General features: G+C 36.7%; 1 protein-coding gene across 1 annotated transcript in view; it reads left to right on the top strand.

Moving 5' to 3' along the window:
• AHI1 (Abelson helper integration site 1) overlaps positions 1-13092 on the top strand; it is a 79360-nt gene extending 66268 nt beyond the window's left edge. Inside the window, exons 23-24 of the mRNA XM_026048222.1 lie at positions 8933-9015; positions 12825-13092. Of these exons, the coding sequence (XP_025904007.1) occupies positions 8933-9015; positions 12825-13053 (312 nt within the window). The 3' untranslated portion in view covers positions 13054-13092. The remainder of the gene's footprint in view (positions 1-8932; positions 9016-12824) is intronic.
• The last annotated feature ends 338 nt before the right edge of the window (positions 13093-13430 follow it).

A 13430-nucleotide genomic window follows, 5' to 3' on the forward strand; every position in this document is an offset into this window, starting at 1 on the left:
TTGCTATTTAAATACACTGTGTGATGACAAAGTCTCATAACCAGGCTATGCAATGTGCTGCCTCGGAACCCACTTACTTGGCAATGAATGTTTCTGTTTAAAGCTACTGATGGTCCTCTGATGAATGATAGCACCCTTCCTGTGGGTTGTTCAGGAGGATATACTATCTGGTTTGGAGGAGCAGAGTGAAGAGATACCAAGAAACTTGAACGTAAAAAGTATGAGTTTTGTTGTTGTTGTCTCCACCCCTTTTTCTTAATGCCTAATGTAATTATTTTTCGTGGGTAATACATAATACATTATTGAAATAGGACRTCTAGATGTTGTCTGTTTAGTTAGTTATTTTTATCRTTAAAACAAGTTCTCACTAAATAAATCTGGTGTGTTTACCAGCCGGTGTCCATATGCTCCCCTGTTGGTGCTCAGCAAGGCTTTTGTGTTGACTGTGTCTGCATCTCACTACTATACCACAGCATGCACACATTGCATGACAATTGTTTATTCTATTGTGGTGGTGGTGGTATATAAATAYCACATACTATATGGTATGTTTATGAGACATTCCTGCTTCCACAACATCAGTTAGGCATCAGATTGCAGCATATGCAGGAGAAAAAAAGAAACTGCAGCGGGGCTTTAGTCAGGTAGAGCAAATGTCCTGTATATGAGGAGGGGAGGGGAAAAGGGGTTGATTTTTTTTTCTTCCAGATATTTAGGGATACAGCAATGTGCARAGCAGAATGCACAACTCTCACTTCTCCAGACAAACGGGGATTAGAAACTTTGCAAAGCTAATGTTCCCCTCCTGCAAAATCAGAATGGTTGTCTCAAACCATAGGATGTTTTGCAGGCAAAGAAAGTCATAGAAGCAAGTCCAACAACAGCCTGTAAGAATTATTCAAATGTTTGTGGTCCTCTTCATGCTTTCCACAGCTATTCAGTTAGTCAAATATCACTAACATTATTTATTTTTTTTCAAAATTCTTTCAAATGACTTCTCCATGTGTTTTCTAATTTYTGTGATTTTGTATTTTGTCTGATGTGCAGGACTTGACTGCTGTGTGACTTAGTTACTATTTTTTCTGTTCAGATAATTTATCTAAGCTTTAACACAAAATATATATTGTAATATTCAAGGTTACACAAAAACACTTCAATTCACATGTCTTATCTAACTTTTTTTATATAGGTGAATAGAGAGGTCATATTCAATAGATTAGTTTAAATTACTTTTCTAACAGYAGTTTCTGAATTACCAGTAACACTTTTGATAACACTTCATTTCAGCAATATTTCAGGGAAAGTTTCTCTAATACAGTACTACTGGCTCTTTGAATTAAATTGACTAAATTGCTAATGTTGCTTTGAATTTTATAGTAAAGATTATTTGGTACATAAAGAAATTCCAAAGATGAAATTATTAAAGTACTCAGTAATAGCCCGAAAACAAATAGATATTCAATCTATTGCTTTTTGATACTGCTTTAGATATCATATTGATAAAGGATTTCACTTTTTATTTTGGACTTCATCCAAGGGCACTGCAAAATGATAAGGGGCTCAGAAACAAAGTAATGAAAGTTTTTGAAGTCCTSGAAAAATGCTACAAGATACACTGAAAAAAACAAACAGGGAAAGAAGAAACAATGTATATAAACTAATATATAGTGTAGAGAGAGTGCCAAGAGAACATTAGACTGAAAATGAATGCATCTAATATCCGTAGAAGGAAGTATTTGTTTACACCATGCTTAGTTAACCTGGTGAACTTGCTACCACAAGACACCTACGTGCTCAGGGATTAATTTTTTAAATACAAATTTTAGGCCGAGGTAGTGGCTGAGGCTCCAGCAGCAGCACCCAAACGCCTGGCAAACAAATCTCGCCGGTTTTCCCTTCACAGAGGCGCTGGTATCACTTCACACAGGGAGAGAGTTGAAGCTCCAGCAAATGAATCAAATCCCTGGGCAAGACGTGGCATGGCTTAAGCCTAATGGTTTTATAGATGCCACTTAATACTACTAATAGTATTAATGAATAAAATGAAACACATTGTTGTTCAGCTGTTTGTTGTAGCCCAGGGCAGTTCTGCAGTGCTTTGGCTCCAGGCAATAGCAGATACTTCCAAGGCAAAGCTGCGAGGAGGGCCGCTGTGGGGGCTCATCAGTTATGGCAGTTCCTGTGTTGCAGCAATGATAGAGCAACGTTGCTTTCCTATCCCTTCCATTTTTTTTTTTTTGTGAACTTTGCAAAATATATTAGTTTTAGAGCCGACCAAAAGAAATACTTTTTTTTTTAAMATGGGAAATAGGGAAAATCTTCAGTTTGAAATATCTTGTGTTTATTTCTGCTCTGACAGAAAATACATGGCTTTCTTTAAAAATCCAAAAATATTTATTGAATAATGCATTAACTTTTTGCTTAAATTTTTACCTACAGACAGGAAAATATAGTCTTTTTTAACTTTTTTTTTTAAACACAAAAAGCATTTTGCTTCTCCAAACAATTACTTCTGGATCTGCTGTATGCTGGTGGTTTTTTTTTTTTTTTTTTTTTTTTTTTTTTTTGTGAAATACATGAATGTTTAGATGTGTTGAGACTGAAAAAATAACATAAATGTAAAAAAAAAATAGAAGTTATTCATGAGGTTATGACACCACACTAGACTGAACAAGGCGCTTAAAATGTAGATAAATAATAATACAATTTGAATCGCTAAAAATTCCCTGTAGTCTTATCTAGAAATAATTTTCCCTGGCTGCAAATATTATAAATAGGGAATTAGCTGGCTAATCCTCAGAATTTTCTGATGAGTGAATAAAATGGAGTTGTTTGCATTAGAAGGACACATAATACTTGGAATTCAGTATTAATCCTTGCAAATGTGGATCGTTCTGTTTTCATTCAAAGAACCTGTTTCAAAAATGATTTCTACCATGAGCTTCGTATTCATAACATAATAATTTTATGCAAACTTTGTTTTCCTGCCTTGTGAGTTACTTAACTTCTGAACCACAAAGTTATGTCATAATCATCTTTAATTACAACACATGTCTAAACTGCCAATAGAAATTTCGTGGCGTGAAGTTCTCATTGAGCACATGCGGAATCCCAAGAGGTAGGGCCAGACCCACCACCTGGCTGCTTCAGGAAACTGCTGTCTGCAAGTTCCTCAAATTGGAGGCAGAAAAGGCAGGAATTCAGACACGTTGCTGTTAGAAACTAGCACATGAGTTAGGCAAAATTTTACTTATTTGGCCAAAGATGTTCTGCTATCTCTGAGTTCTTGTGACTCTGCTTTATAATTAAGGGTCAGCATTTGGTCAGCTTAATGGTCAGCATTTAAAATGCATCTCATTGGATTCCAAATGGTAAGAAGGTCAGTTCTTCATTATATGAAAACAGTGGGAAGAAACAGTGGGAAAAAAAAAAAAAAAAAAACATGGTAATATAAAATGTTTGTAAAGGGTGTAAGATACTCTTTTCTGGTACATTTATGCTTGAAAAAAAAGTGAAGCTGAAGTAGATAATGAGGTTGTAGTCATGAAGAAAAGGGATAGTTTCTAGAACTACATTATTATTKCACAATGTGGATAATCTTGCCAGAGATCACCAAGAGTTGATTCTACATGTATTTAACCAAAGACTGGGATTGTCGTTATGTTCAAGTTCTCTCCTTCCTTTCTCCAGGGTAGGTTATTGTCAGGAACTTTCTGAAGTCTTAGCCTAACATGTATGAAAAACTGAGCTGCTGAGCTACTGAGGCTTCGTCCCTGGGCTTATGAATATTTTCTGAGCTCAGAATTAATTTATTAAGCATATTAAGCATATTAAGCTTATAAAACCTACTGAAAAATACTTTTTAAAATGCTAACTAGATTTTTTTTTCCTAGTAATTTTACCAAGCACGTTAATTCTGTAGGTTGTGCAGTTTCTGTTTTCTCTTTTATAAGTGCCTTTCTTCATGTTGCTGGGAAATACCTCAGTGAATGAATATCTATTAGGAAACGCAAGGACTAGGGAGATATGAGAATATATATGAGGTAAACATGATAGGATTAATATGATGGAATTCAAATAAATTAAATGAGTTAAAGCCTTTTAACATGTTGCAACTATGTTCATTTATTTTGAAGGCTCTGAAAGGTTACGGACCCACAAAAATGTAGTTATCCCAAGACAGTCAGTTCAATGAGAGTCTATTATGGTGAAGTTTATTATTCTAGGGTTCATTCTTCCCTAGTGTGATTAAAGATTTGTTCTTCTAAAGGCATTGGCACCTCATGGGCTTGAAAGAAACTTTGCTTTTCTAGAATCAAAGCCTGATTGTAGTCTTCCCATACAAACAGACATTAAAAATATATACCTCTTTGCAAATCATTTTCTTGAAATAGTAAGTACTTCAGTTCTGGAAGAAACCCCTCTTCTCAAGGAAAAGTTGCTACATTACCATCTAGAAAAAACAGCCTATTTTCCTTAAATGTTATCTGGCCTTAGCATATACCACCTTTAAGTTTGGGATCTGCAGTTTTCTGGCTTTGGATATTTATTTTCCTTTTGAAGTGGAGTTTTTACTCTTCATGTTGAATTACCCTGTATTAAGCATGTACATTGCTACTTTATTTGTAAACTGGCAATTCTTCCTTCTGTTATTCCCAAACTAGTTGCTGCAGTTCCTGCAATGAGTTCTGTCTCATAAGTCTTAGTACCTGTGTCTGTAGTATTATGTGTCATGGAACGAAATGACATCTGGTTTAAGAKCAAATCACTATTAGATAGGGGGAAAAATGGCAAAAATGATATGTCTTCAATAGCCATTCACTGTAAATGACTGAAATTCAAATGATATAATTAAAGATAACAAAAATTAGGCTGAGCCACTGAGTTATTGAAGCAGAACTCAAAATATTATTGAGGAGCTTCCTCATCATTAAGATGGCTCTTGGGGACAAGCTTTCTCTCTTCCCCATTGTTTTTTTTTCCTTGAGCCCTAACAGCCTGTTTCTGAGCAGGATTGAACTATTTTTATGCAAATTTTAATGCAAATCTGTAACCACAGATAAATTCCCAGAGGTAAAGACTTTGAGACTGAAAGCAACTGTTCTAAGCCATAGTACTTCAGTCTGAAGTTTCTTGTCTCCACTCTTCCTCCTCTTTTTACTCCCTCTCACACAGTCTTCCAGTTGGTTGGATTTCTAAGGTGCAGTATGTGTCAGCATTCAGCAATGTTAGCCAAGATTATGGATTTCATCCACGAGTCTTCCTTCGTGCTCTCCTCATTGTCCTTGACAAGCCCAGAATTCTGTATTTTCAAAGGAGAAGGCAAATTCTCTCTCAGCCTGTTTGTTCTATCTAGCATTCATGGATGAAAWAAACTAGTGAGTGTCAGCTTAGTCCTGAATGTTTCAGTGGGTTAATTTCTTTTTACATCAAGGAATCAGATTCATTTCTCTTGTATATAGAGCCCTAGTTCTGCTACATACTCAGAACTGAATTAGTAGTATTAGACATAAAGGGACATAAAGTGTCCCAGATTCAGATAGATTTGTACTTTTARAACATTAGAGAACTTAAAAAAGTAAGTGCATTTCAGATAGGGAGATCAGAGGAAAAGAAATCTATGAGATTCCCTCGCCAGGCTTCYCGCCAGATGTCCATTGTGGAGGGGGACGGAACAGGAAGAGGGAAGGGTAATGAGCGGGGTGTGGTGCCATGGCATCTCTCCCAAACTTGACTCATGAGAGCAGTTTTGACAGAAGACATCAACAGAGTTGGGGGGAGCAAAGGTATATTGGCATTAAGTCATTTGAACCAGGGACTATTTGGTACAAAACAAAATGTGAACTTAATACAGAAAGTGTTTAATGTCGTAAAGACTCGGCTGAAAACGGGCGTGTTGATTCTTGCTCTCTCTGATCCAATGAATCTTTAATTAAATCAAGATGTGTAGCAATAGCTGCTTTGGGAAAGTTCCCTGCACACAGTAGATGATGTAGTAAGGGCATTTCTACTCAGGGATTGAATCACTTTAGTGGAGGAAGGAAGTCCTTTCAAATTGCACTGTTCCATTCTGTCCATCTACTTCTTAACCTGGCAGGTGCCTCTCCAGATCTTCAGTCTTCGAGGTAACTTTTCACRGCCTAGAAGAAAGTACTGCCAAAAATCTAGGTTTAAGAGGAAAAGTCATCTTTGATATTACGTTTGGATGACTCTGCTTCAGGTTTTGCCATGTTGTGCATTCTGATGCATTTGATTTTTTCCGTGCATTGCATAGGGAGGGTTAAGTTCCTAATTTATGGCTGCGGATTCTGTTGACAGGTTCAGGAACTGAAATACTTTTGTGCCTTCAATTCTTTTTTTTTTTTTTTCCTTAGTTGCTTAATTGTCATAGTTTAATCTCTTACCTATAAAACAGGGATGATTTTCTGTGTACAGATACTGAAGTATATGAAAGTATTTTAAAACTCAGTCCATTTTTGATACAAGATGTCAATTTTCTGTAATCCTCCACATCCTCCCACATTGAGGAGGGTTCTACCAGAATGTGCTTTGGAAAGGTCTGTGCTTGGTTACAGTATCAGTACAATGCAGAGATTCGATTATCAAGGTTATTTTTAAAAGTTATATTAGCTCAAAAAGGAAAGTGACAAGTCTAATTCAGCATTATTTCATCACATAAAACTRCTTGATTAATATTACTGTATGAATAAAGATTTTGTGTGTAAATGGAGATTTTCTGTAACCTTGTTTTATTCTAAAACTGTGATTTTTGTCTAAACCAATCCAGTGAACTGTGTTATTTCAGCAGAATTATTCTAATGRCTAATGTTTGAACATGGTTCTTGTGAACAATGTGCTTATAAAACTGCAGGAAGTCATTYGGAGCTTGTTCCTGTTCCCTTTAAGTCATCAGTAAAATAATATTCAACTKGTAAAATAAGGAAGCAGGAAAATAATAATAAAGTAAGAATTCCATACAAACAATAATATTGCCTTTTTTTATTAATTCCATCCTGAATTTCAGAAAGTGATTAAATTGTATCTGTTTAAAGCTTAGAAAGCTTTGGGACGTAAGAGATCAGTTTCCAATCTACGTTTAATTTATGTGTGCAAGGCAATTACCTCACTTGACCCTGGATTAAAATTGGGCACTACTTGTTGACAAAGGAATTTTAAGTTTTGTTCATTAAAAGTTTTTATAAAACTTTGTTCATARAAGTTTTTATAAAAAGCTTTTATAAGTTCCATATGGCAGGGCAATGCTGTCCCCTCCCTGCCAGGCCGCACAACATGAAATGAATAGTTAGGAAACTAGAGGGTCAAGAACTGTCTTTTTTTCCCTCCCATTTCTGTGTTGCTTTCAGAAAATTTTCATTGGTTTTATAATTACTGCTTTTAGCAGCTATAAGGCACTTCAGAGCTTCTGAATGATAGTCCTTAATACTGCTGAGTTGTAACGGGGATTTTGGAGACAGCGATGTCAATAACTGGCCATTTCCTGCAGCAATGTAGGGTGATATCAGATTATTAAACATCTCATTTRCAAGCAGATGAATATCTCTGTGCATGGCAGACCTGGATAGACTAATCTTTTTTAGCACAAGACCTATTTGAGAAAATAAGGAAAAAAAAAAAAAAATAATGGGCTTGGCTTTAGGCTGGCTATAATTCTGAAACTGAACTAACWGTCTTATACCTTTGGCAACATTTATGGTTTTTTGAGAGCTGAGTTAGTTTCAAGCCCATCCTTCTCCTTTGCTCCRTGGAAAAAAGATCTTACTTTTTTGGAAAGTACCAGATCTAATCTCCCCCTCTCTTCTCTGGCCTAGAGCTCCAGTATCCTGACAGTGACCTTTTCTGCAGCTTCCCAGGATCTTCCTAGGAGCCGGTCCCCACGCTTACGATGCCGCCTGCATATGACTTCTGCTTTTCTCTTACATGTGCCATGCCAGACAGACACATACAGAATGTAGTAGTCCTGTCAACCTGAAACAGAGGAGAAGGAAAAAAAACTGTTTAATTTTGGACCTAGCTCTGAAACCAGAGTCTTCTGGCTCCTTTCCACAGCTTCTCCAGTTGGTTGTGGGGATGTTCAAGACTGTATGAGTAGCGTAGACGGGATTCCAGAGAGCTTCTGAGTGAGACAGCAGATCTGTCAACTGTGTTGGCTTCTCACCTCTGTGAAAASGAAACCGTAGTGAGCATTTGTGAGCAGGCTGGTTAGGAGAAGGCAGAGCAAACAGCCTGTCCCTAAAGGCAGTAAACTCAGGAAGGCCGCTCCCCATTTCTTTAGGGGAACCCTTGCAGTCCTGTTAGTATTAGAAAGGGTCCGTGTTTTTAAAAGGCAAATTGGTATGAACCCACTAATTATACTGGAAACTAGAGAATTATACTCACTTTTGAAATGCTGTCAGTTTGTACTTTTGAGCCTGGAATTATGAGTAGCCTGGAGAGTTTTGAAACACGTTTGAATAAAACTTGCAGGGTTAGATTAGTTGAGAGAAATAGGTATGTTTCCTATTGCAGTCAGTAAAACTTTGCAATAAAATGGCTTTTTGTCATGCCCTATTTGTTCATTCAGTAGCACAAATAGCTTTATTTTGAGACAGCCTGTGTATTTTAAGCATATTTCAAGCAGATTCATAACCTCTTGTTTTTACCTACACCTGAAAACTGCCTTGTATTTGCAAGTAGCATGGTTTTTTTTTTTTTTTTTTTTTTTTTTTTTAAAGCAGGAGTGCTGTTTCCTTGTTTTTAACCGCATAGGAGTTAACATTTCATGGCTGATAGACATTCTTTTTCAAACGAGGTATATTCTCTCCTTATTCAGGAAGCTGGTGGGTTTTCAATGTACATGTGTTGGCCCCATTGTCTGTCTGTCTTCTTACCTTCCTGCTTTTTCTTTTTCTTTCTTTTTTTTTTTTTTAAACAGATGTCACCAGTCATCACTAGGTCAGAAGACCTGAAATTTATCTCAGAGTGTAACACAGAAACAGCCTCACCTGCAGCAACACAGTAAGCAAGAAATATTTAAACCATTTGCAGTGTTATTTCTGCAAGTGCTGGTTAGAAAATGTGAGAAATGTTGGGGGATATACTTTGTTTTAGCAAGCAGAACAAGAAATTAGCTTCAGGATAATTATTCAAAGGGATTGTTTGACACCCAGCGTGAAGGAAATACTGGTTTATATGTATAGGTACATACACACACTCACATGTGTGTGTGCACACACACACACACACACCCCAAAGAGAATCAAAAGTGTAGTCTAGAGATACTGGTTTGCCCTGTGGCATCCCTTAGCTCTGTWTTAATATTTAGTGCTACAACCTGGAAACTACTTTTGCACTTTCTAAAAATGAATTAAGCTAAGTTGAAAGAGTGTCACGTACAGAGAAGATGAGCAAGTTATGACATCTTTGATGGCGACGCTTGTATTTTTTAAAATTTGTGTATTCCTGTTGTGAAAATTGGAAGCAGATAACATCTCAGCATTTTGAACGTGAACTTCACGACATCTTTAGCTTGTTGCAACCATTTTTATTCGAAAAATACAAGTGGAARTTCTTTTGTTTGCCAGTATAGGCATCTGTCATCTAAACAAAGTTATTTCACTGATCATTTTCCAGACTGGTCCTGCCTACAGATGCCTAGTTTCAACATTTTTTTTAGATCCTAATTTTCTATCTCAAGCCATATCTGCATTTGAAAATGAATGTGAGTCGGGGGCTTAACATGCAAGTTTGAGGAGGAAGAGATTGTAAACTGCAAACTGACAGAAGTCAGGGCTGAAATATTCTAATAGAATTTACATTAAGAAACAAAATGTGCTGCAGTGGAATTACTGTAACAGTTAATACAGCCTGTCAAAAGACAGGATCCAAAATTTTATATGATTCAACTGCATTTGTGGAACCTAAGCAAAAACTTCTCTTGCTTGACCTTTCCTGGGTAACTACTGAAGAATGTGGGACCACAAATTTAAAATGTTGAATTACTTAAATTTGATTAAATTCTTTTTATCTTGAGTGTTATGAAATACAAAGTACTTGTTTTGATGGAAACTAACCTGAGTTACACTAAGCTGAACTGGCATGCTGAATATGCAAAGGCCAAAASCCTTTTCACTTGCAAGATCAAAAAAGGCACCTGGAATGTACTCCCTCCTCCTGAGCAGTRGGAACACCACGGACGTGGCCATCTAAACATGAACATCATGCTTCATGYCCCTGCTGTGTACAAGGTGGGCACGCCTCAGGGTACCAAGTCATTTCGGTGCTTAGCAGTGAGGGAGAGCCTAAGGCAGTGTCTGCTGCAGTGGTGGGACACTGTGCCTAGGCAGGAGAGAGCCAATTTGAAATGCAGGGGCTATGTCAGTATATCATAGTGTGTCAGCAATATGCTGTGTTTTTCTTCCATGCTCCAGGATATTCTAGAGGTTACATTTTTGTTGCTTCTGTTTTTCTTTCATCATGATTTGACTCTCTGTGGAGCAAAGAGACAGCTGCTTTCACTGAATTTTTAAGATAATGCAGGTCCTGATCTAAAACTCGGATCTGCAGGCATAGACTTTTTGAGTTATTCCACGATCTAGAGCACAGTAAAATGGGATCCATTCATCTGTGTGATTTTAGGTGCAGTGACTGCACATATAAAGCTATTTCAGAAGAGATTTTGCCTTATTCAGAAAGCTGAGAGGAGCATCTTCTATGCATCTTCTGCACAGTTATCTGTACAGTGCAGATTACATAGTAAAACATTTTAGAATAATGCCTGCAGATACATCATTAAGTTTCTCACTTCTTTTTATCTAAAACCTTTTCTTGTTTGCCGCAATTAGTGAGTCTTGAAATATCCTAGAAAACAATGTGCTTGCAAATAGGAAGTTTTTAACTGGAAAAGGTTTCTATTTTAGCATCCATTAGCAGCATCACRTGACTTGAGATACAGTCTCATCTGTACTTAAATACTTGCTTCGCCTAAAACTTTAATTTTCTTCCTATTTTCTGTGGAAATGCACTCAATACTTGTGTCACATGCTAATTATGCAGTAAATAAATTTTTGAAAAGTCAAGTGAGATGTAATTGCCAAGTACAGAGTTTCATTATGGAGAAGTGAAACTACTTTAGCAACTGCACAACTCATTATACCTTGCTTTGAGCCTGAAGATGAATGCTTGCTATTTTACCTATTAAAATAGCACTCATTATGGCTGCAACATTTCCTGCAAAATAGAGAGAACTGCAAGACCTTATGGCATACTCACCCTTCAGAAGAGTTAATCTATCTTCTCCAGTTTTTAGAAAAAGTAGGGGAATGTCCATGTCTTAGATGCTATGTGAACTAAGGTTTTGTCTAAGGAGGCTTGAGTATCACCACAAATGATACTCAAAATCATAAAAAGATGAAAACTACTATTCAGAYTTTGAGTAGGTGAGGTTTAATACTGAAAACATGCATATTAACATCACCTTTCTGATATTAATGATTAGATCTCATTTGTCAGTACAGACAAAATCTCCTCAGATATATTTTCATGGTACAGTTTTGTTGAGCTATGCTAGGGAGAACTCACTCTGTAAATTTACAAATGATTATGCATTAGGCCCAGCTACATGCATAGTTTGGTAGATTGGAACATAAATTACTCTTTAATTATGTTTCCGTGCCCTGCTTTCCTCAGACAGCTGTACTTCTCAAATGATTCCAGAAATCCTAAAGCAGAGGATCTTCAACTCCAGAACTGTTTTTTGGGGATGTTCCACTACTAGAGCTGCAGCAATTTCCATATTTCAAGAATACACAGTTTATTTCTTAAAAAAAAAAAAAAATAGGCAAATAGCTATTCTTGTTACTACTAATTCCTATAGTAATTCCATTAATAATGCTGATGCATAAAGGGTTTCATCTGTAAAATTTTACTACATTTGAACAATATCACTAGAGTTCTTGGTTCTTGCATCAACATTTTTGGGGTAACGGCACTTACTTCATTATTATCGTAGTCTTCCAAACCCAGACCTGTTTGTGCTTTGGCCAGAACATATTTTAAACAGTGACAGCACTTGTCCTTGAAAGATTGCACTCTAMGAACTACTGCTTATTCACATTTAATAAAGTTACAACTTCTGCTAAGAATGGGAATTCATGGTAGAAGTGGTGTGAACTGTTCATTATCCCTGGCATCAGCAACAATACCAGTCTAATCCCATTTTTAAATGGCACTAACTGGGAAAGGTAAAGAGGATGTGGGCTGCATTGTTGCTTTTGGTATTGTATGAAGTGTGATGAGCATATATTGATGTTAAATTGGCTTCTGATTCATAAATGTGTCCTACTTCAGGTAAGTTAAAATGAGCAGATTAGTGTGTTCCACTCTACCTGTCTGACTTTATTACAGTAGTTGAATAAATAAATCAGAAATCTCTCTCCAGTTTTAAGAATGTTGGCGTTTGAGCTTAGAAAAAACAAAGTGCAGTGACTTTTATGAGATGAGGTTGGTAATTTTTTATTACATCTGCTGATTATTAATCAAGGCTTCAGCTGATATTTAAGAACATGGGCAGTTATTTATCAAGCAGCACAAGGACATGCACTGAAAGGCAGACTAATGGATTTGGAATGGTCTCTTATATTTTGTCCTCATTTTTTTTCTGTTTTTGTTCTGCAATAGAACAGTAATTTTTATAGCTGTTTCAGCATTGTGCTCAAGAGGGACAGGCAAGCAATTGTTTTAACATGTCAGGTGTGGGTGGAAAAAGCTCTAAACTTGAATTAACTTCATGTGTTTCTTTTGCTGTTTTTATTTCCACCTTCCTCTAGAGGTACAAAGAAAAAGAAGAAAAGGATACAGAAGAATGAGACAGAAGATCAGAGCAACTTAATGGGTCTTGATACTCCTGTATCATCAATAACAGCTAATGGTGTTGAAAATGAACCTACAGCCCATGGGGTGGAATTGAAGAAGAAGAAAAGAGCAGGGAGAGGCTCAAACTCCAGCACAAATGGAAAGGCAAATATTGCCTTTGAACCTGAATGCTATGATGTGTAGCCATAATTTAATTCCAGACATTGGTGTGACATTCACATTCATATGCACAAAACCAGATCTGAATGTTGCAATTATGATCTCCCTTCTGCGGTTATCAAGAAATAAAAGCCCCCTCCCCAAAAAAAAGAAAAAAARAAGAAATGAGAAATTAAGAAAAGGTGCCAGTTGTGACTTACCAAGGGTGGATGGCCATTTCAGAATAATTTCCACCCCCTAGAGCCGCCTCATTTCCTCGAAATCAACAGAACTCAATTATTGAACTCCTCGCTGAACCTGTAAAATCTGAAATTTGTTTGGACAGGTATTCCCTGACAACTCTGCTGACAAAGGCAATTTGAAAGAATTTAAGATCTGTTTAGCCCCCTAGCGTAAGCTAA

This window comes from Nothoprocta perdicaria, unplaced genomic scaffold, assembly GCF_003342845.1.
Source record: "Nothoprocta perdicaria isolate Ctin4 unplaced genomic scaffold, notPer1 scaffold_52, whole genome shotgun sequence".
NCBI lineage: Eukaryota > Metazoa > Chordata > Aves > Tinamiformes > Tinamidae > Nothoprocta > Nothoprocta perdicaria.